This window comes from Heliangelus exortis, chromosome 3, assembly GCF_036169615.1.
Source record: "Heliangelus exortis chromosome 3, bHelExo1.hap1, whole genome shotgun sequence".
Classification (NCBI taxonomy): domain Eukaryota; kingdom Metazoa; phylum Chordata; class Aves; order Apodiformes; family Trochilidae; genus Heliangelus; species Heliangelus exortis.
Genome location: NC_092424.1, coordinates 78,590,768 through 78,613,979, shown reverse-complemented (window position 1 = coordinate 78,613,979; position 23,212 = coordinate 78,590,768). Strand labels below are relative to the sequence as shown.

The following is a 23,212-nucleotide window of genomic DNA, read 5'->3' as shown; positions in this document are numbered from 1 at the left end:
TCAATCTGACCTTTTTTCTCTTTTTCTTTTTTAATCTTTTTTTTTTTTTCCTTTTCTCTTTTCTCATTTTTCTTGTTTCTTGTTTCTTTTTTCATGTTTCTTTTTTCTTTTTTCATCTTTCTTTTTTGTTTTTCTTTTTTCTTTTTCTTATTTTTTCTTTTTTTCTCCTTTTTTCTACTTTCTTCTTTTTTCTTTCTTTCCTCCTTTTTTCTTTCTTCTTTTTTCCCTCCCTTTCTCTTTTCTCCTTTTTCCTTTTTTTGTTTCCTTCTTTTTTCACTTTTCATTTTTTTTCTTTCTTCTTTTTTCCTTTTTTTCCTCCTGTTTTCTTTTTCTTTTTTCTTTCTTCTTTTTCTTTTTTTCCTTTTTTCTCTTTTTTCTTTTCTCATGTTTCCTTTTTCATTTTTCACCTTTCTTTTTTCGTTTTTCTCTTTTTTCTTTTTTCTATTTTCTGTTTTCTTTTTTTTCCTCCTTTTTTTTCCTTTTTTTTCCTTTTTTATCTTTCCTTTTTTCTTTTTTTTTTCTTTTTCTTTTTTTTTTTTCCGTTTTTTGTTTTTTTTTTTTTTTTTTTTTTTTTTTTTTTTTTTTTTTTTTTCCACTCCAGAGTTACCTGGAGACTTTTGTGCCTCTTACTATTGAGTTCCCTGGAGCAGTGACATAGCCCTTGATCTCCTCCAGGCTGATGGAGAAGGCAGGGTGCTTGCTGCCCTGCACCATAGGGGCAGCAGACGTTTAGGTGAGAAGCACCCAGACAGGAGTCTGGATGGTGCCCAGGGACACTGGTGACAGTGGAAAGCAAACCCTTCCCTACACCTTCAGTGGGGGGAAAATGGAAGTTTCCCATGTGGGAAGGAGCTGCTGCTAATGGCATTCAACATTTTGTTTTTAGGTGTGGATGTCAGAGTGGGGGAGGACTTTTCCCTTAGATCTGTCCCTCAGATCAATGCAGCACAACTGATCAATGCTCAATGCTTTCAGAGCCTAACACAAGCAGTCAGTAATGCCGTGGACATCTTGTCCCCACTGGGTCTGTGAATTTCAGTCCTGGCTTTCATTTTTGCTCTGATGAGGCTGAATTCCTGAGGCTTTACCAGCTACGTGGGTATAAGATTTGCTCAGTGAAAATATGCCTGTCCTGAGCTTTTTGAGTTTTTTATTTACTTTAAGTAGTTTTACTACTGAGGAAGTTGCTTAAAAACTCAGAAAGGTGGTGGTTGCCTTCTGCTGACTTCAGGCTATTAGTAACCAGCAGCTCTTGAGGTGTTTGCTCCTTCTGTGGGTGACTTATTAGGGCCATTATGTTCCTTTGCTTTGGGTAGAAAAATGGGCAATGGAAGCAATAATTAAGAAACAGGTACATAATAGATACATGTGAAAAGAAATATAGCTCTTTATCTCATAAAATGCCTAGTGGAGAAACCAGGATTCTTTGGAAAGATACTGTGATTTTAGCAGTGTCTTAAAACTTGTTTGTTAAAAAAAAAACCTGTTAAAAATTGTGATGAAATAAAATTCACAATTAACAGTTGTAAGAGGTTACTGTTTAACAGTTCTTAAGGTGTCTCAGGAAGGTTTCACGTTGGTGCTTTAAGATTTTGTATGTGTGTGTAGATACACATTTATATACATATACACACACACATACTTCCTAGAGCAAGAATTAATTCCTGATTCTCTCTTTTGAGTTTTCTTTTTCAGGCTATATGGGTTAAATATTTAGGGAACAGTTTGTTGTAGCACTCCTCTGTTGTCCAGACTGCCTCTTTCAATCTCTTCCTTCTTAGAGCCTCTTTTCACAGTGATTCTTGTACCTATCTTAGGAGAAGCAGCCTATTCCCCCTTTCCTAAAATGTTTAATTTTAAATTAGAATCATAGAATCATAGAATTGGCTGGGTTGGAAGGGACTTCAGAGATCATCAAGTCCAACCCTTGATCCACTACCACTGCAGTTACCAGACCATGGCACTGAGTGCCACATCCAGTCTCTTTTTAAATATCTCCAGGGACGGAGAATCTGTCAAAGGATGATCAAGTGGGGCTCAGTTACAAGTAACTATTGTTTTCCTCTTGTCATTTCACTTAGATTTTTGGAATCCATTTACTGGGGAGGTGGTGGGGTTTTTTAATGTGGCTTACTGACAAATTTCAATCTGTTGGTTTTTTCTCCTAAAATCATGTGTCCATCTCACTAATTAAAGCATTTCTGTCCTTTGCTTTTTTAGGGAACCATCCTTGATTACACTGTATATTGAATTTCTCATGATTATTTATACTCTGACTTTCATGTGGAGTAGAGCTTGGTAATGTTAAAAAATAAGCATTGTCTAAAAAAACCTGACAGATCTTTGGCAAAATGGGGTTGGTTGTCATACGCATGAAGTCACTTGGAGTGACTACAAGTGTTCCAAGTGTCTGTCATATACAGCAGCCCAGTAATTCTTATTTCTACTGCAAAGGTGGTATCCATTACTATATATGAATTGGTCTACTAATGTACAGAGTGAAGTTGAAAGCAGTTGACACTTTGGTACTTCAGAGAGACAGAAACAAAACGGGCATGAATTCTTCTTAGGCATGAACATTCAGATCTGAATTTTTAAGGGAGTATCCTCATGTGAATATGAAATCCCTTTCATAGAGTATCATCAGGATAAACTGAAATATTGCAGATGAGGAGGAAGAGTTTTCAATATACACAAAACTAAGGTAAAGCCCTTGCTACTGTAGTGTATATCAGTTGTTACTATTGCAGGTTTCAGTGAGCAGGGTATGAACAGAATAATGAAGAAAAGCAGATAAATTCTGGTCAACTAACATGCATAAAAATTAACATATTCTCATTTTCTTCTAATTTCTAGCATGGGCGGACACCCCTACATCTTGCTGCCCACAAGGGTCATCTCCACGTTGTCCAGGTTTTGTTGAAGGCAGGTTGTGACCTGGATATTCAGGATGATGTAAGTAGATACAACCTTCTTTCTTAGGGTGGAGGGAAAAAGGTAATTTGCACATAGCAGTAGACCTTCACTTCTTTGAAGTAGGATTGAGTGAAAAAAAAAAAATCTGTCTCTGTTTTCTAATTTGGAGAGGTAACCTCTAATTTGGAGATGCAAAACTATATGGGAGAAAATGTGAAATGCAGTGCTTTTTCAATGAATAGCTTTGTCTTCTCACTCAAGCTGCAGAGCTTTATAAGAGCCCTGCTTGCTCTGGGTGGGTGTGAGTAGCAGTGAGAGTCGGTGTCTGCCACTTGGTGTAGAAATGAAGTAAGAGTTCGCTGTACTCTGTGAGAAGCCACTGAAGGACATCAGGTAGGGGACACAATCCATTATAATGTTTCTCTGAAGTGAAAGATGCTTTTTGTGTAGACACATCTTGCAGTGGATAGAGTGTGGAGCAGCTGCCCTGGAGCACTGTGAGCATTGCAGGGAAATTGTCCTGTTGGCATCTGAGCTGGATGGTGGGGGTGGTCGCATCTGTGAGGCTGTCGTGTGGCAAAGCCTCAACCTCAATTTTGAATTTAGCAAATGGTAGCTTGTTTTCATTTGTTAATGCATGTAAGTTACTGGAACTTCTCAGTTTTCCATAAAAGTAGTTCTAATCTCAGGCTTTAAGGTGCATTGGAGTGACTGGTTACGCAGTTATAGTTATTTTACTCTGATGAACAAAGAAGGAGACTGAAATGTGCAACAGCAGGTGAATAATGATGACTTTTTCAGACTTGCTGCTGACTTCTGGTGGCACAATGGGACAGGTTGCTTCCCCCCAATAAATTAAGTGTAGATTCTTCAAGGGATGTAGAGCTTCAAAGGTGGTTAGTAGAGAACTATTAAAAGGTCACTGGGAACGTCTAGGTGTCTTCTGAAAATCCTTTTAGGCATTTGTTTGCATCTAGAGGGTCTTGAATATCTATAGAAATAGAAAAACTGGTTTCTTTCTCGACATAGTCAGCTGCTTTCCTGTGAGAAATGTACAGTCAGTCTGTGTCTGGCAAGTGTAGGACTGGAGTACTGGTGCAGCCAGCTTTCTGCTGGGAAACTTGTTTTTCTAGGAAGAAACTTTGGTTCCTGTACTCTTCATTCTTTCATTCTGCCCATCTGTGAAATAGAGCAGATCGGCAAGAGTAAGGGGAATATCAGTTTATTCAGATGTATCCTGAGTATGGTTTTTGACTTCTTCCAGCAAAAATGATTCATCAGGTGTTTAAGACAAAATTGCAGGTACGGTACGAGTACAGTCTGTTTTCCTGAGAAATGCAAGTTGCTTTTAGACTGCAAAAACTTCCACTGATTTGCTTAAATTTTATTTCAGTGAAAACTGTTCTTTGGATAAGTCTGGGGTGTTATTAATCCCCTAGTAACAGAGTCTAGGCTGTCTGTATGTAAGCATGAGAGCCATAATGGAAAAACAGCAAATCAGTGTTTGGCATCATTTTGGTTTAGTGAAGAGGCTTGCATTTTAGAAATGCTTATCTTATAGAAGACTTATTTCACTTGCCTTGCAGACTTCTCAGGTGTTTTGTTTATGACAGCTGGAGACCTCTTCTAAATGTAGTAAATAATCTGAACAGAACAGATGCATGCTTGATTCACAGATACTGTTTCTTTAAACCCCATTTTTGATTTTGGCTCTGTATTTAGTACTAGTAATTTTATTGGGGTTGAGGAGAGCCTCATGAGTTGCTGAGTCTCAGAGGATGTGTTTGGATTTGTCTCAGGAGATAAGGAAGGCTAAAACTCAAGGTGAACATTTTTGCTTGTGGTATTAACTAAAATATTTCTGCTTTCCTTTTACATAGGTCTTCAGAGAAATTTTTCTCTTTCTGGTTTCTCCCTGTATAATTTGTTTTTACACTTAATTTATGCCCCATGGAATATGGCCATATTCTCCTTTATTTGCAATATAATGGTTATGCCTTCTGTCACTTTTACTGGGTACTAATTTGGCAGTGAAGGCAACTTGGTATCAAGTGTTGTTTAACATCTGTATGTTTCATTGCTGTTTTTCAGAAATACAGATTTAGGTTCAGAGATAAAATCACTCATGAGAGTGGCGAGTATCACATTTAATTGAAAAGTAAAGTACTTAGATGATTTTTGTCTGTGGCATTCTTGTGATAACACAAACAAATCTCCAGGTTCTAAAAAGATGACCTGTAGTTTAGTTTTCTAAATAACAAGAGAAACCTAAACACATTTATTTTTGGAGTTGACTCTCTTTAAGTAATGGATGAATGCAAAACTAACTTTCCATCTACAACATAATAAGCAGAAACCTAAAAGCTGATAAATGCTGTGGAGAGATTAAAACACCTCATGTTTCACAGATGTGTTCTTTAAAACACAGTAAGAGCCATAAGAATTAGTTGAAGAATGACCTCCAGTGGCCTGGAGTGGGATTATTATGAATTTCAACCAGTGGACTCCAGCTCTGTAGAGTATGCCACACCAGGGGCTAACTCATTCCTTCTCCCTGCCAATCCTGAAAACTCTTACTGGGATCCCAATGCCATCTCTGAATGGTCCATGAGTATCCACACAGCACACACCTCAGAAATAGTCAAGGAGAAAGTTGTCCCGGTGAAGGAACTCAAGGACGAGAAAGATAAGAGAAACCAGAAGAGAAAGGCTAGAAAGGAACCTAGAAGATCAGAAAGAGAGAAGGAGGTTAGAAATCTTCTGCTTCAACCTTCCTTGAGCTTGGTGCCTCCCATGGCTGCATGCTGCAGAGCCTTGGCCTGGCAGCCTGGCATGGCCGAGCTCTTCTGCGGTGCATGACTGCATGGTGGGCTTTGCACGGGGGGCTCTGCATCAAGTTCCCTGCTCCCTCTCTGTGTCCTCTGAAAATCTTAACTGGGGAAAAAAAAGTTAATTTAGAACAAAGGCCCAAGCTCCCAAACTTTCCTTGCTGGAAGCTCCGGTTTAAGAAGCAGAAAATGAATTTCAAGTGGAACGAGAACCCAGGGTTCATAATGATTTCTTGCTGAATGTAAATGTGCAAAGTGGCTTGTTCCTGTACTCCATGTCAGTCTAACTTAAGCTGTAATTTGTTTCGCCTTTGATTATTTTTTCATACCTTCATCACTTCTGCTGGTCATGCATCATCATTTTTTGTTCAGAGTAAAGTTCTCACCGTATATCCCAATGACTGCCTTTCCTTAGCAAGGGAGGAGAGCAGCACAGTTACACTGAGAAACACTAAGGCACATTCAATTGCTTTTCTGTACAGCAGCTTCAGGATATCCATGTATGCTTAGAGGCTCCTGAGAGCATTTAATAGTTGGTTATATTTTAACTTCGATATATTTTGTATTTTCTACTGTGAATTTAGTGGTTTCATTTCATAGTGTAAGATTTTGCAAGTGCCACCCATCACCTTGTACCAGGGATTGAAAGCAGGAGTTTTCACTGCTTGTTTTGGTGCAATTCTCTTGTAGCAAGACAGTTTATCTGGTGATAAACAAGACAAGAGGGCATGGTCTTAAGTTGTGCCAGGGGAAGTTTAGGTTAGATATTAGAAAGAATTTCTTTACAGAGAGGGTGATCAGACACTGGAATGAGCTGCCCAGGGAAGTGGTGGATTCTCCATCCCTGGAGATATTTAAAAAGAGACTGGATGTGGCACTCAGTGCCATGGTCTGGTAACTGCAGCGGTAGTGGATCAAGGGTTGGACTTGATGATCTCTGAGGTCCCTTCCAACCCAGCCAGTTCTATGATTCTATGATTTCTGCATACATAGATGGACAGTGAGGAGTCAGAATGTGACACTGAATACAGACTTTAAGGGGAATCCTACAACTGATGGGCCCTGTGGAGAACAGGATTGTGCAGGAAAACAAAATGCAGTAGTTGTATATATATTTTTTAAATCAGAGAAAGCAAAAAGTGTAACAGGCTAGTGTAAATTAAATCTCATTACATTTGAGCATTAGCATCTGTAATAGAGCCTCCAGTAATGCCATGCTATTCCTGTAGCATGACAGAGGCAGAAGAGCTGGCAGAAGTAAGGAACATCTACCTGCAACTGTTTTGTAAATTGCTTGTGTTGCCTCCTTTCCCTTGGGGTGAACTTCAGATGTAGAATAGATGCCTATCCAGTTCCTAGGTGCCTGCTCCCAGTGATTGCATCCACTGCTTTAATTTAGTTAGCAAATGAAGAAATTTGAGGAGGTAGTTGCAAATACCAGGGCACTGAGCACATGCCACTGGCCTAGTCGAAGGGCTAAGAAAAAGGGCAGTAGCAAAATCCACAGAAAAGGTAAAAGATTTAGGAATCTGCTTTTCTTTAGGATTCCCAGCCTGTAGCACTCTCCTAAAAGAAGGCATAAAGAACATGGTTTCACCTTTCAAAAACGTATCTGCTGGTGCTGGTCCTTGCTGGGGAGTAGCCCCATACAGGCAGCCCCATACAGGTAGCCCCATGCAGTCCCTCACCTGGGGGGACAGACTCCAATCCCAGTCTCTCACCAGCATCTCCCTCTCTCTAGCCCAGAGAAAAGCAATGTTTTCCTTAAAGATGGAGTGCTTTCAACACAGCAGTCTGGGTCAATGAAGCAGAAATGACTGAGTTTGAGTTGCTTTCAGGGGTTGGCAGCAGCTGAGGAAGGGGATTTAAAACACACTGTTGTACACTTAACTGCCTTACTTCTACTGAGCCTCTCTTAAGCATCTTACTGTCTTTCTGGGTTTGGGCCCATGCCTGCATGTAGGCAGACTGTTGTTTCTGTCAAGGTCACATTTGTGTTACACAGCACTGGAGCAATCTCTTCATTGCTACTGATCTGTGGTCTGCTCCTGAGGCATAAATCACTTACAAATAGGATCAAGAGTTGTGCCCAGCATAATAGTCTGTACAGTTAATATGCATTTACTGGTGCAATTTCTCTTTGAGACACTGGAACAGCCTCCTAATGCCTTGCTGAAGGCAGAATTTTGATGAGTGCTTTCAGAGATGGTTATTTTAGCAATTAATAAAGAAATACATCAGTAGGTGATTACACTGACTGAAATTTCATGCTGTGAAAAAAAACATAACTCATCTGTTTTCTCTGACTCCATAAGAAGCAAGGATTGCTGCTCTACTAAGGGAGAGGCAGGGCAGGCTGGAATTGCAGCAGTGCAAGCAGCATCATTTATGGCCATTTATAGATGGCTCCACCATCTGCATCTGGGCAGCTCAGTGACTCACACAGAGGCCACCACCACAGTCTGGTTGTTCAGCTTCCACAGCACCTTCAACAGTTTAAGGTTATTGTGTGAGATGAAGCCCCAGGGAATGGTTGAACAGGTCCTGCCCTGCTGGCTGAGGGGCCTGGGGTTGATAGGGCCCTGCACCAGGACATTGATACCTGCCATGTCTTCACAGGGAGGTGCCTTAGTCCAGGTGAGACAGGGTTTGAGATGTCCTTTGACACTCTTTTTACATGGATAAGGGGTTTATTTACCTGGTCAGGGTCCTGGCTGGACCTTACTCTTAGATGGTTGGCTCTCCCCAGGCTTGTGTATGGAGGGTATCAGCACCAGAACCCACACCTTGTGGCAGGAGGTGCCTGCACCTGCCATCTGCGGGACTTGTGTCTCTTCACCTTGTTCCATTTTGGGGACCAGAATATAGTACAGGACAACACCTGAGGATGGCTGAAACCATCCCAGTGCCACTCTCCAGCCCCAGCAAATGGGCTGGGCTCCCCAAGAGAGACTGCTCCTGCAGCAATCAGGTGTGCTTCCTTCTTTCTAGATGTGTTTAATTTAACTGACATGTCATTAGAAATAGCTGTTATATCAACAAAGCCCAAGAAGCTGAATGGCCTTTGACCTCACTGCAATTACTGTGATGGGATTGGGTTAATAACAAGAACAGCCCTGATTTAAACTGGCCCAATGATAGGATCCTTAATTACAAACTTAATCTAATACAATCCACTCCTGCCCCAATTTACTCTTCTCAGCAATCAATTTTCTGGACTGTGAAGAAGTAGGAACCAACCATTCATTGTTAAAGCTCCATCCATCACAATGGCAGATGTTATCTCCTTTTAGTCTTTATTATAATGCCTTCCATAGTTTTGCTGGTGCAGCAGTGCCAGTGGGGAGTGGTAGGGTGACAGCTTACTTTGCACTTCATGGTAGTCAGATGAAGTGACCTTTGCACTGTCCACATTGTTTTGTTTTTTTTTAAGTCCCAGTTCCTGCAACTATCGTAGTCTTTGTTCAAAATCTCTTAAAATACATTTCCACCCTCAGTAGAGGCAAAAACAAAGGACAAAGATGTGGCCTCTAGAGATAAAACACAGATGACAAATTAAAAGGAAAAAAAAAAAAAAAGCCCTCAACTCAAATTTTAAAAATCAACTTCATGGTTATAGGCCAACTTAATGATTTACTGGTGGTGACAGTTGGCATTACAAGGGTTACTGACAGGTTTGTGGTTGGCAGTGCTCATTTTCATTTATGGATTAATAACTATTTTGGTATACGTAGCACAAAAAACCCCCCACCAAGAGACATTTTTAAGTCAGCTGCTAACTACCTTTGAGAACAAATGATTTAAATTATCCAGTAATCTAAAGACTTGTGGACTGTAGGACAGGAAATACAAAAATTCTTCTAGTTTTACTATTTGATATGATGTATTATTATCTGATTGAGATTTGTAGCAGAGAAATTTTGTATTTATTTAGGACCAGCTTCCTCTGCAAGATTTTTTTTCCCCAGGATACACTGCATATCTCTGCCCCGTGTGTGTTTTTGGTGACTGTTATCTAGATAAGCAGAAATGGATTGGATTCCCACTCTGTTTATTCATCTCCCTAAAAGGCTGTGTGCAGCTTTGAAGGTAGTCTTTGTGCCTGGACTCAGGCTGTGCTTCAGCATTGCAGATTCAAAGCAACTTCAAAGGAAAGCCAAGACTGGTTTTTGTGGCAGCAGTGGAGTTCCTGCAGCTCATTTTCCCATCTGCTGGTGTCCTACATCCCTACATACTGCTACATAAATCCTCCTATTCCCCCTCTTTTATCAGTGTCTCACCAATATGCACATAAAAATATATAGGTAACTGCTGACAGGCAGGGCCAGTAGTTAGTGCCTCCCTGGTCTTCAGTTTCTGGAAGGTTTGTAGAAAATTAATCTTGGGCTCTCTTGCTCAGCAGATTTGTTCAACAGTTGTTATAGGGGAGATGGATGGGCAGTCAGACAAGACTGACCACATCAGCATAATTTATTTTGGAAACTTGGCCATAAAGGAAACGTAAGGAGCTTGCTTGTTGCTGCTACATAGCAAGTCAGTGAGAAATGAAAGTCATTTGGACCTCGAGATCACTCAGTTGCTGGAATGGAATAAGTTGATGGTCTTGCAGTTGCGGTCCTCAACATAAAAATGCCTCTAATTGGTAAAGTCATGAGTTGTGCTGAAGAGACCAATTTCATCACATGCTCCTTATCCTAAGCAGGGCTGATGGAGCAATCAGAACCCAAACAGGAGAGTCTTCATCCAGTCAGTGTGAGTACTGGAGGATCATTATGATGAATTACAAAAGCCTGTAACTCCCTTCAGTCCCCTACAGATCCTGTTGATTATTAGATACCTAGTGCCAAATATATTAGGTTCACTGCCTTCTAATACTACCAGTTTTTTAGAATGCTTCAGCGCTGTGTATGGGCTTGTGATGACTTGAAAAGTTCTGTAAACAGCTGGCTTGTAACTCTCTGATACTTTCAATAACTTCATTAATCTTGGAAACGTCAATGATAGTTGTTTGCAGGGAATATTTGCAAGGGCAGCTTGAGTTTAAACAGTAAGTGTGTGAAAGATACAGCTTTGGTGTGTGGTGCAGTTGCACTGAGTCAAAATGAGGTGGTAATGGTACCAATTACAAATTTGCTTCTTTTTGCAGGGTGATCAGACAGCATTGCACCGGGCTGCTGTTGTAGGGAACACTGATGTTATAACAGCTCTGATTCAAGAGGGTTGTGCTTTGGACAGACAAGACAAGGTAACAGGCAAAAAGCAAAGCCAGTAGTATTAAGGTCTCAGAGAGAAAGTTATGTTTATATTCATGAGTAAGTATCTGATGCTTTGAAACTGATTGAACAGTTGAATCAGGAAAAAAACACCCAAAAGACCTGATAAACTGTACTCTCTCTAGTATAACTTACTGGTTTAGTTGGGTATTTTGTTTTTTTTTTTTATATCTGGCTGATAGTTTTTGATTTAAAAGTCTGGTCTCAGCTTGAGAAGAGAGGAACTACAGATACATGCAACCATATTGTGCTGTATGCAAAACTGCAGTTTCTCTTGATTATCCCTGAAACTGAGAATCCCAGGATGAAAGTTTAGTTTAGGAGTCAATAAAACTAATCCCAAGATCCAAACAAAAGCTTTAGTGCAATTCTCTGCTTTCTAGGAGGTGTGGGAAGAAATGCAAGATAAAGATGAAAGAGATTGAAGTACATAAGGTGTCATTGAAACTATTTTTTGTGTACCTACCTATTATAAAAATCAAACAGAAAATTATCTAGTAGAAAAGGAAAATGTTTTCTTTTTTAACTGAGCAAGTGGGGTGTGCAGCTGCTGCATTCTTAACATCACTTCAGTCTGTGTGTGGGTACAGCACATTAACCTTCTCCTCTTGTGTGTGTGCTCTTCAGGATGGGAACACTGCTCTACATGAAGCTTGTTGGCATGGATTCAGTCAGTCTGCCAAAGTCCTCGTTAAAGCAGGAGCCAATGTTCTTGCCAAGAACAAGGTGAGACCCATGCAGGAGGAGCTTTCAGTTCTGCTGTAAGGTGGTTGATTCTCATCACTGGAGATTTCCGGCCGTGGCATTTCTCAGTGGGTGGGGGACCAGCTCCAGGTGGGATTTTTAAAAAGTTTTCTTCTTTTGCATTTATTACACTTGGATGGTTCCTCCATAGGCATTAGGAAATTCATATTTTGACAGCTGATGCAGGAGGAACTCAATAGCATGTCGAATGGTACATCAATTACAGCTGAGAAGCACTGCAGTTCCTGTGGAAATCTCCATGGTGCTCTAATTTATACCGAGCAGATTCATTGTGATTGGTGTGACTTAAAGTGAAAATGAATTGTACTAATAGGAAAATGGCATTCAAAATTCAATTTTTTTCCCCCAGAAATTAAGCATCCAAGCGAATGTAAGCCACAAAGGAAAAAAAATAGTTCATTTTTTGTCAGAAAATTATTCCTAATGTGTGACTTTACGCTCTTAACAAGATCTTGTAATGACCCCAGATTATCTTCCTTTTTGTATTTAGAATCTCTTGAGAGCACTTTAGAGGAAAGAATGACAAAGCAAGGGGTTTTAAGTCCATTCTAATTGTAATGTCTGTGGGAGATTTGTCTTCAATTGGCTAAGCTATGGAATGGTCTAGGAAATAATGGTGTGCGAGCTGGGTCAGGGGTTGGACCACTGTGCTGGTGGGTCAGTTGGGTCTCATGGTTGGCACCATGTCCTTCATTGGGCTTTAGCATGACATTATGGCTTCTCTGAGCATTTTTTTGGTAAATGTGTCTCCAACATGAAAGAGAAGAAGGGAGTCAGCTGGCCAAAGTCCAAGATTTTGTGTAAGAAGGCATGTTGCCTGGGTGTAGTGTTTCTGTATGTGTGGATGTAGATGTGCAGTACAAATGCATATGTTTGTACAATCATGGTCACTTTGTGGTCTCTACTTAAATCATCTTTTATATTATTTTATATCTACTCCTTTTATATTGTTCCAACTTCCAATTTTGATTTTCTGTAATTATTTTTGCTGTCAAAATTCACCGAGATTTGTATCAAAATTACTTCAGACAACTTTCCATGCTTGACTTGAGACAGTCTTGTGAACCATTATAATCCTATCCCTGGATACACTTTCCTATGTATATTTCTGTACAAAGATGTGGGCTTAAGATGCAAGTCTGGGTATCCTGTGTTCTTGGATGCCTCAGGGTACGAGAAGATTTAGCTTAGAATTCAATGTATGTCAAATGCAGACAACATCTCTTAGAAAGCATGTGCACAGAATAGCACAGCAGGGCTGATGTCTGAAATGTGACTGACAGGCTTTAATATGGGATGAGCACCTCCTGCCCTGGTCTTTGATGTCTTACCCACACAATCCTCTCCCTTTGAATTGCACTGTTTGGGTGTTTTTTTAACCGACAGGATATTTTCTCAGAAGCTGCTGGAAAATGCAGGGATTGTGGATGCTTGCACAAACAGATATGCTTTTACCCCATTTGATTCCAAGAAAAATGAAGTCTACTTAATTCCCAAATGGTTTCTCTGGTCTCTTAGCTTCTTACATTACTGATGACAAGGCATAACCTTTCTGACAGCATTTCTGGTAGCTAGGGCTGGGTGCCATGTACAGGAGCACTTTATGAGCTGTTGACTTACACCTGGGCATTGTGTGATTTTGGCTGGATAGGAGAGCTACTATCTCCTAGATTTACCAAACCCTGTGGAGCAGCAGAAGATGGGAGGGATTTTACTCTTGTCTTTTCTTTAACTCCCTGTTAATATCTCCTGGAACTGCTGGGGGAATGCTGGTATGGATACACTTCTCACAGCACCTTGAGCACAAGACAAGAGGGCATGGTCTTAAGTTGTGCTGGGGGAGGTTTAGGTTGGATATTAGAAAAAATTTCTTTACAGAGAGGGTGATCAGGCATTGGAATGGGCTGGCCAGGGAAATAGTGGATTCTCTGTCCCTGGAGATATTTAAAAAGAGACTGGATGTGGCACTCAGTGCCATGGGCTGGTAACTGCAGCGGTAGTGGATCAAGGGTTGGACTTGATGATCTCTGAGGTCCCTTCCAACCCAGCCAATTCTATGATTCTATGATTCTATATAAAAGAGCAATGCAATTGAAGATGGATTCAATGTTAAGTGAAATGCAACAAACCTGTGCAACAATCACTCTGGAGATGCAGTTTATTTTCAGTCAAGATGGCATCATAAAAACATTTCTACTGTGACCGATCATCTCATGAGATCAGCTGGAGCCTTTATTTTTAGATCCTCCATCAGTTTGTACATTTCAGTAAAGATTCAGTAGATCCTTTGATTGGTACAATTCAGATCCACTCTGTTTCAGGCACAGAAGCTGTTGAGAGATTTATCACCCCATGGGAGGTGAGCCAGACAGTCCTGCTCTGGATCCCTGACCCCAGGGCACCACCTTTGTGACTTCTCCCGGCATCGAGGTCCCTGCCCATCACTTAATGCACAGGACCTCTTGCCTTCCCACCAGGGCCTTCCCACCAGCATATGATAAAGACATTGCAGAAGCTGTTCAGAGATAAAATCAGAAAAGAAAAAAATGAATCTTAAATGCAATTAGATGAGAAAGAAAATGCTTGTGTCTGCCACAGCTAAGGAACTGCATTCAGGCTTGAGTCTGTGATGTGGAACTGAAGACCTAAGACCACACCTAAGAGTTGGCCTTTTGTAATTCAAACTCTGCAGCTTTGATCTGTGTCTTGAAAGCACAGGGGACAAATTAAAGGACACAATCAAGGTGAACAGGCAGCTTAGTAAGCATGGGAAACCCTTTTTACCTAAACTGAAGTAATTTCTAGCTCCCAAGAGCAAAAAAACCTGAAACATTTTCAGACCAGCAAAAGCCAAACACAGCCAGGAAAAACTTGTCAGACCAATGAAGTCTTTCACAGTGTTACAAAGAGAATACACAGGCAAACCCTTTTTTAATTTCTCTCTATAAAAATGACATGTTTGCTTCTTTTAGAAGCATTAGCATGCCATTCTCTGGGGTTAGAGCTGCTTATCTTTTTTTTTTTTTTATTGCCCTCTCATCTTACCTTGAGACTGTTACGCTCTCTGAACATTGAAACTTCCCTGTAGCCTAAAATCTGCATCTTGCCCTGCGAGAGCACCTACTGGCCCAGACAGACTTGGACCTGGTTTGTGTTGTGATAGAAAGGAAACAGAAATTATTGTGACCCTCTTCTGCCCAACACCTTGCAGCAGTCATGGCCAGCTTTGCTCGAGGTCAGAGATGCTGTGCTGTGGCAGGGTCTCATTCTGTGTGTGTGCATGGAGGAAATCTGGAACACAAGAATTAAATTTCTTTAAGTTAAATACTTCATAGTGCTGTTTGATATTAATGAACCAGAGACTTTCTAGAGTTCTTTTCCTGCACATAGACTTGACCAATGCAGGTATTGTTAGACTGTCAGCTTCTGCCTTTACTGTATCCCAGATAAATAATTTCCAGGATGGAGAGGGTATTTAATTCTCTAGGGTCATTCTTCTCATATCTTCAGGAAAATAACAGTGATAGCTTCTTATCCCTGGGTGGATCTTCTTGTGGGAAGACCCGTGAGATTTTATTTTTTAAAAGACTTACATCCAATTTCTAAATATGGCCTTTGTATTTTCCTCTGTTTCTCTAAGGCAGGTAACACACCTCTTCACCTGGCTTGCCAGAACAGCCATTCCCAGAGTACTCGTGTTTTGTTACTTGGAGGATCTCGGGCAGACCTCAAAAATAATGTGAGTTTTGAAAAGAATGTGTTTGGTTTTATTTTAGCTATATTATTTTAACTTGTAGAAAAACTCAGAAATGCTTTAAGATGTGATTTTATTATAAATGCTATTGAAAAAAACCACTTAAAAAACCCCATTGCATACATTGTCTATAGGAATGTTTTAAGATAGTGCAACACACTGCTTGTACCCATCTCTTAAGTGGGGATGGAAGGAGTAGAAGGGAGTTTTGGTTTTGTCATGCAGTTCTGCAAAAGTGCTCTCTGTAAAAAAGATGGAAAACTTGATGGGCTTTTATGCCAGAGCAGTGAAAGTCTTCATACCAGCAGTCACTGAGACAGATAATATATACTGTGTGTCAGTCTGCCAAATGAGGTAGATTCAAGGTGACTTCAATTTCAGACAGCTTTCTTCCTATTTTATAATGGATTTGACATGACAAAGGCAAAGAAAAAAAGCCTACACAAGGAAGCCAAATGTTTTTTTCCCTGCTTGATAACAAGGTAGGCAGAGGCACACAGAAATGGGAACCCACAGGGCTCTGCTCCCATCTGTGCACGTGCCACCCCTCGTAGGGACACTGCTCTGGCCCCTACTCCACCCATTTTCTTCATTACGTGTGACACTGATTGGGGTTTCCAAATCACTTGGGTTCTGGTCAGAGGAACAAATTTCATGTGAAAATGTAAATAATTTTTTATAGTGCACTAAACCAGCATTTTATAATTCTGGTGTTTCCCATCAGTGTTTTAAAGAATTTATATGCACACCTTGCCTGACCCTAGCTCTTCCTAAACCTTCCTACCCGTGATTGTAGATTTTGTACCACAGAGAAGAGAGTGTTGCTGTTCAGTGGAGGTGTGTGGCATTTACTGCTCTTTTTGGTTCAATAGGATTATTTCATCTCTGAACATCACGACAAGTGCAAGCTTTCTTACTGCGATTACATGCTCAGAGCTTTGTTTCTGTTTGCAGGCAGGAGATACCTGTCTGCATGTGGCTGCTCGTTATAATCACTTGCCCATCATTAGGGTGCTGCTCAGTGCTTTCTGTTCTGTCCATGAAAAGAACCAGGTCAGTGCATGAACCTCATTGCGACTCTGCACCCTTTGCGTACAGCCAGTTGTTGGGAAGAGAGATTCCTACCCAAGTAATCCTGCTTCACTCGTGTGTTTCACTGTTAGCACCAAATGCCTGAGCTTTTAAGAAAAGCCTTAAAGTAAATGGCATATCAGTGGTTTATGATTTCGCCATCACATTTGCATCATTCCTTGAAAGCATTGCCCATTGATGAGGTTCTGCAATTGTATGTCGGTGTATGAAGAGGGTTTGGGACAGGGGTAGAAAGCATAGGGTTGGGAGATGGCTCTCTTGGGTCCTTACCAGTTCTGTGAAGAATGGGGCTGGGCATGAGACTCAGTCATTTTCTGAGGGCCCATCTTTTCCTCTTTAACTATGATTTCATGATCCTGTGGCCATTACAGAGACATTGTGAAGCAGAACTCACAAACATTCGGATGATAAAAAGGGTGCAAGTTCTTCTGGAATACTTTTCTATGTTGCTATTTTGTAGTAGGGGGAATTAAAAGGACAGAGAAGTGAAGAAAAGCTGGGCTTTAAATTCAAAGTAATGATCAGTCTCACCTAAGATTAATCATCCGTATATAAAAAGTAATTGATTGCTGTACCTATAGCACAGCCTAACTGGATGGTAAAAGTACATTAGTTTGTACATTCATGTACAATAGTACATTAAAATGTGTTAAATCTGCTAAATAAACAGATTATGTGGTGCTTTACCACATCGTCTCATGCTCCTGGGAAATCTTCCATGTGTAGTTGGGGATCATAAAGATGTTTTCTGATCTGTACGTTTAATCTTATTTCTTAGATATGAGATATTGCAGCAAACCAAATGAGTTTTAGCATGCTAAATTTACTATGTAATTTTATTTGGAAATGAGATTTTTAACTTACAAAGTAAGCTACTGAATATTAAGATTAACTGGTATGAACCCATCCCAGAGAGACACCCCTTTCCCTCATTCCCCATCACTACCTGAATTTGTTCCATATTTGCAGATACAATGCTTCTATTTATTGATACATCTCATCCAAGTTAGCAACAAACAATACATTTCCACAAGTCTCGAGGAGATCTGATTTTCTGAAGGCAAAATGCAGGGGGGACAGGAGGGCATTATATACATGTGTATGGTCTCCCCTGAACAGCTCCTGGCTCTGTTACCTGGGCCTGAATCTGATCACAGTTGTCTCCACCTCACTGCACTGAGACAAGGGCAAGACAGTGTGTTAGTGCTGGACCTGGATTGCCTCCTGGCTTTGGTCCAAAAACTGTTTTTCTTGAGGAATCTCCTGAAGAGAATACCAACTGCCTTGCTCTAGTGGTAACTTACCTGGTTATTTTTGAGTAATGTGATACACGACCACCTGTGCACCAAGCCTGCAAAGGAAAGGAAAAAAAAAAAAAAAAAAAGAAAAGGAAGGTTGTGGTGGGAAAACTGGTAAACTGGTTTTGCCCCCAGGTGTTGTATCCCTTTGCTGGCAGTAGAACTGGGCTGTCTCCAAGCTGGTTGTCTGTCACTTGGTTTAGTTAAACAACAGACAATCAGTACCCCAGCTGCATCTCTCACAGCCAGGCAGGATGAAGTGAGGTCTTCGTGCTGAAGCAGTTCCTTGCCCCCCTCCTGTCCACTTGCTCCCAACTTCTTTTTTTGATCAGGCCTTATTTAAGCATAGTTGTTACATCAGTAAGTGTAGGCCTTTTGACCTCTGAGCATCCTTTAGGAGGATGTGATTCCATTGGTGTGAGCTCCAAGGACTTGTGTTACACACTTGTTTTCTGCTTTCCAACTTGCAGGCAGGAGATACTGCACTCCATGTAGCTGCTGCTCTGAATCACAGGAAGGTGGTTAAGCTGTTGCTGGAGGCAGGAGCTGATGCATCCGTTGTCAACAATGTAAGCAGGACATGGATATTCTTTGGTATTTTGCATTAATGCAGACTTTCTTCAATATTCTTTATAGTGTTGGTAGAAAATATTTGGGTGTTAGGAGTTGAATTCAATCTGAGTAAATAGAAGCAGTCAGTCACTTGACTCTTGTAAACAGTACATGTACAGAGCATATACTAAGCTTGGGTGGAGAAATTCCACATTTCCAGCAGTTCATGTTTTGAATTAAATGCCATTTTCTTTTTTCTCTCAGGCAGGTCAGACCCCTCTAGAGGTTGCCAGACAGCACAATAACCCTGAGGTTGCACTCCTGCTCACTAAAGCATCACAGGTACATTACAGATCTCTCCCCAGCATGCACATACATGTGGAGTTGAGGCCAGTTAACCCTGAGAAGCCATGTCCCCTGGTCCTTAGCATTCTGCTGTGAAAGGTGTCTCTGTTTCTGCTGGCATTGTGTCCTGGCCTCAGGTCTACTGACGTGGAGTCTTTCAGCCCCCAAGCCCAGAAAGGTGTGCAGAGAAAGCCTTAGCATTAAGTGCTGGCAGAGGCCCTGACTGGCAGAGGATGGAGCAGCCAGAGTCACTTGTTCCTGTACAGATTAGAAAGCTGCCCTGTACCCAGAAGCTCCCAAGTTGTGTCCCTCTGTTGCCTGCTTCAGATACATTCCATCCCCAAATAGTTGCTTGCACTGGAAGAAACTTTGAAATGGGGACAACACATCCTGTTTATACTCAACTCCTGTGTGTGAAATGCTGGAGTGCTCTTGGGAGAGTTCTATATTCTGGGAGACCAGGTGCTGTCCTGTCCTGCTCCTCCTTGTCCTCTCTGTGTGGGAAAGGCTTGGCTTGGCAACCAGCCTGGGGACACAGGAAAAGGTTCTCACCCCTCCCAGGGCCAGCAAAGGGACTTAGCACGGTGATGGTGTCTTTTTACAGTTCTGAACAACCACATTGCTTGGCCCATTATTATCCACCTGGCACTGCAGTCACCTCTGTCCAGTGCCTTTTAGATAGAGGTGACCAAGGTCTGCACTATTGCTGGGCTTCTGTGGCAGGGCAGAGCCTGACATCACTGAGTGACAGTGTCACCTGCTTTCAGGTCTCACGCTTTAATCGTGGAAGAAGCCTGAGGAAGAAGAGAGAGAGGCTGAAGGAGGAAAGGCGAGCTCAGTCGGTGCCACGGGATGAGGTGGTCCAGAGCAAGGTACAGGCTGGCATTACCAGCTGCATCTGCTGTGGGGACAGAGCATTAATAAAACTCATCAGGACTAAATCTATTTGGAGCTGTCACTTGTGCGTGACCACAGCAGCTGTCTGAGGCAGTCTGTTGTGCTTTGAAGCTATGCTCATGGGTGCAGAATGGCTTAAAACTGGAATATTGAATAAAAGGCACCTTTCCTCCATCTCTGCAACTGTTCTGAACTCCTTATCTTTGCTTCAAGCAGGGCAGTGTCTCAGCTGCTGAAGACACACCAAGCAGCGACCAGCAACCACAGAGGAAGAATGAGCTGAAGGATGAACCCCGGTCAACCTCACCAGACCTCAAAGGAAAGAAGAGCAAAAAGAAAAAGCCAAAGGAAAAGGTATCTGTAGATTTAAAACAGCAGAGAGAAAAGGAATAGCTGTTGAGCACTAGTACAGGTATCCCTGCTCGGTATGTTGGTGAGGTGCTGTCAGGGCACCAGCCCCACCTCTGCTTATGAAGCAGAAGTAGCATTCTGACAAAACCAATTTCTGGTGGGTAAATTCTGCTGTTGAGAGTCACACAAACCAAATTTGTCCAGATATCTGGTTATTGTGCTGACAGACACCAAGGTTGTGGTCAACTGGATTGGTGATTTAATCAGATTTTTGCAGCGATTGTCACAGTGGATTTGTCCTGTTCCCACCAGGAATAGTTTACCGGGAGGCTTTTAAACAGGGAAAATGTTTTGTTTACTTCGTGCAGGTTTCAGCACTGTCAGACCCCATCTCTCCAGCTGATCAGCAGGCCCTCCCTCAGCCCCAGCAAAACGTGCCCAAGCGCAGAAGTAAACATCACTGCTCCTCACCACCCCCTCCCCACGAGGTCCGAGCCTACCAGCTCTACACACTCTATCGAGGGAAGGATGGGAAGGTGATGCAGGTGAGGTGGCTGCTGTCCTGCTGCAGGGAGACACAGGGAGCAGCACTTGGAGCTGGGGCAGTTAGCAAGAGGATAGAAAATGCACTCAGGTGCACTCTCGGGGGTACGAAATCCTCACTGTGGATTTGTTTTCCTCGTTCAGTTGCATTTTGGCCTGAGGTCTGGCAAACAATAAGCTGGTTTTGTGCTTGTTAGAAATGTCTGTTAGCTAGTTTTGATCTACAGAGTATTTCCTTTTTGGAGATAAGGTGTGAACAGTGATTGGAAATGAAACTGGAGCTTTTATGATACACTTTGAAATTTAAGATTTTCGACAGGAGATGCAAAGAGTTTTTCCCAAGAAAATAAATGAGAGTAGTGTGTGAACACTGAAGCTTACTACCTAAACTGAGTTCTTGAGTATGCTTAGTACATTTTGGTTCAATTTTCTGTTCATTGCAACATAGGTCTTTGGAGATTTAAGGATTACTGGAGGCAGGAGCTGTACAGAAGTTGTTTCACGAATAAACCCGGAGTTACCAGCTCATGTGCATTTATTCCGGTTTACAGACTAATACCTACTCTATTATGCAAGTATTTACCAGTACACATTTATAAAAAAGCATGAAAACAGTCAGCACATTACCCTATAGGCATTGTAGATGTCTATTTTGTTTTCTTAATATAGCCTTCCTGCATCTGTGGAAGGTCAGTCCTTTCATTTTCTTAGCTTCTCACATCCATCCACCAGCTATCCTCATTCCTTTGCTGTAGTGAAGAAATTCATCACATTATGAAGATCACTCAAGTCAGACTTCAAAGGTCTTACTGGCCATACTTTCCACATCTGTGTAAAGCTTGGGAAATTTCCAGACTGTGGCACTACAGGATTATCCTAATAACAGACATCTGGAAGGAGGGAGGACCTTTCATATGTTAAAATGAGTATCTCCCTGCCCCTAGGATCTGATGGTAGGAGGATGGGACAGTAGGAAAGACTTGGGGAGCAGGAAGAAAGGTGCAGAGAACAGACAGGATTTATATACAAATGTAATCTAGTCACAAAGATTATCTTAATAGAGCTAGATTCTCTTATAACATTTCCTGAAATACCTGACAGTTCTCTTTCCTTTTTTTTCCCTCTCATCTGTCTTCTTTGATGCCTCAGGCCCTGAATAGTAAACAGAATTTCTTAAGTGAATGTATTTCTAAAGCTTTCTGTAGTGCTTCACAAGCCACCCACCTTCCCCTGCCACGGGAATAACCCTCAATTTGTGAAATGGTGCTGCAGGGCCAAAGGATAGAGAGAAGCTCTTCTGCAGACAGATTCAGAGTGGCCACTTCGGGCTGCTGAAGGAGCCAATATCTGCCTGCAGACTGCTGAGAAAGCTGGTGAGGATTACTTGTCCTTGCTTAAAGGAGCCTTTTGAGACCACCTCCATGAGATCTAGATGAGGTTAGTGCAGCTCTCCTTAGAGAGGAGCCTTGGGAATGGTGTCATGCAACTTGAAGGCAGCAGGTGTGAACACAGGTAAGGGTCAGCTGGATGTCAGCAGGATGAAAGCAGACAAGAGAGGCAATGAGACCTTGACATAACATACAAAAAAAACAACCCAAAACCAACCAACCAACCAAAAAAACCCTCAAAAAACAAAATAAAACCCAACCCCCACATTGTTTGGATTAGGTTAGAAAACCAAATAGTTAAAATTAGGTTAAAACCCACAAAACTTCGCACATCCACAAAATCTGTTGGTTTGTTTTTTTGTTTTTTTTTGTTTTTTTTTTTTTTTTTTGTACAATTCAGGATTACAGCTTCAAGACACAGCTGTTGGTTGAGCTACTGTAAGATGTTATCAGGAGGGTGAGATACAGTACATGGTACAGAGGAGCCCAAGAATGACTCAAGGAGGCTGTGATAACGTTCCAAGTGTACTAAGAGGACAGCGAGTTGCAGCAAGTAAATATATTACTTCTTTTCAGGCTCCCATAAATGGATGTCGTTGTGAGCCCCTGATAAATAAACTGGAGAATCAGCTGGAGGCAACAGTTGAAGAGATAAAAGCTGAGTTTGGGACAGTGCAAGATAAGATGAATGTTAAGCTGGGCCAGATGGAAAGCAAAACTCAACATCAAGTAAGAATATGACCCTGAGGTCATATATAGACCCACATGACTACTAGAAACCTATCTTAATGAATATTTTCATTGTCAGGATTCTTTCATTGCTTCTTGTGTTGTAAAAACAAACCTGAAATCTAATACTCAGTACCAGGAAACTGTGGCATTCCACAGGGATCTAATGTTGCAAACCAGGGACTTGAGAAAACACATTTAATGTGTTAAGTGGCCTCAGGTGCTTCTTTAGAAAATAAATCTAAACTGCTTGAGGCCCCAGGAGGGAAACTTAAAAGACAGAAGGCAGTCCTAGAGCTGGTCAGTTCACAATTGTAAAAATCCCTCTTGCTGAATTCTGTTTGCACTGAAATTCAAAATCACCTAAATTACTTTTTATCTTTAATGTAATCCTTACTAATTGCTAATTTAGTGATGGAACCTTTTTGCAAGCTACATCTAATTGTAGTTGGCGGCATTCCTAGAAATGAAGACCGAAACA

The 23,212-nt window shown here is 41.4% G+C and overlaps 1 protein-coding gene and 1 long non-coding RNA gene across 9 annotated transcripts in view; one reads left to right on the top strand and one right to left on the bottom strand.

Annotated features, from left to right (window-relative positions):
* The window catches only part of ANKRD6 (ankyrin repeat domain 6), a 102,028-nt gene that overhangs the window by 74,213 nt on the left and 4,603 nt on the right, over positions 1-23,212 (top strand). For 3 of the 8 annotated variants that reach the window (XM_071741336.1, XM_071741337.1, XM_071741335.1), the window contains 11 exons: positions 2,857-2,955; positions 10,891-10,989; positions 11,645-11,743; positions 15,423-15,521; positions 16,491-16,589; positions 18,397-18,495; positions 18,743-18,820; positions 19,591-19,695; positions 19,937-20,074; positions 20,440-20,616; positions 22,579-22,731. In XM_071741336.1, coding sequence (XP_071597437.1) covers positions 2,857-2,955; positions 10,891-10,989; positions 11,645-11,743; positions 15,423-15,521; positions 16,491-16,589; positions 18,397-18,495; positions 18,743-18,820; positions 19,591-19,695; positions 19,937-20,074; positions 20,440-20,616; positions 22,579-22,731 — 1,245 coding nt within the window. Of the gene's footprint in view, positions 1-2,856; positions 2,956-5,342; positions 5,665-10,890; positions 10,990-11,644; positions 11,744-15,422; positions 15,522-16,490; positions 16,590-18,396; positions 18,496-18,742; positions 18,821-19,590; positions 19,696-19,936; positions 20,075-20,439; positions 20,617-22,578; positions 22,732-23,212 lie in introns of those variants that run through there. The other 5 variants (XM_071741333.1, XM_071741334.1, XM_071741332.1 and 2 more) reach the window with 5 other exon arrangements.
* On the bottom strand, positions 13,927-18,480 carry LOC139794985 (uncharacterized). The gene is made up of 3 exons (XR_011725339.1): positions 18,372-18,480; positions 17,933-17,979; positions 13,927-14,297 (listed from the first exon to the last, which is right to left on the bottom strand). It is a non-coding gene; the product is annotated as an uncharacterized lncRNA (long non-coding RNA).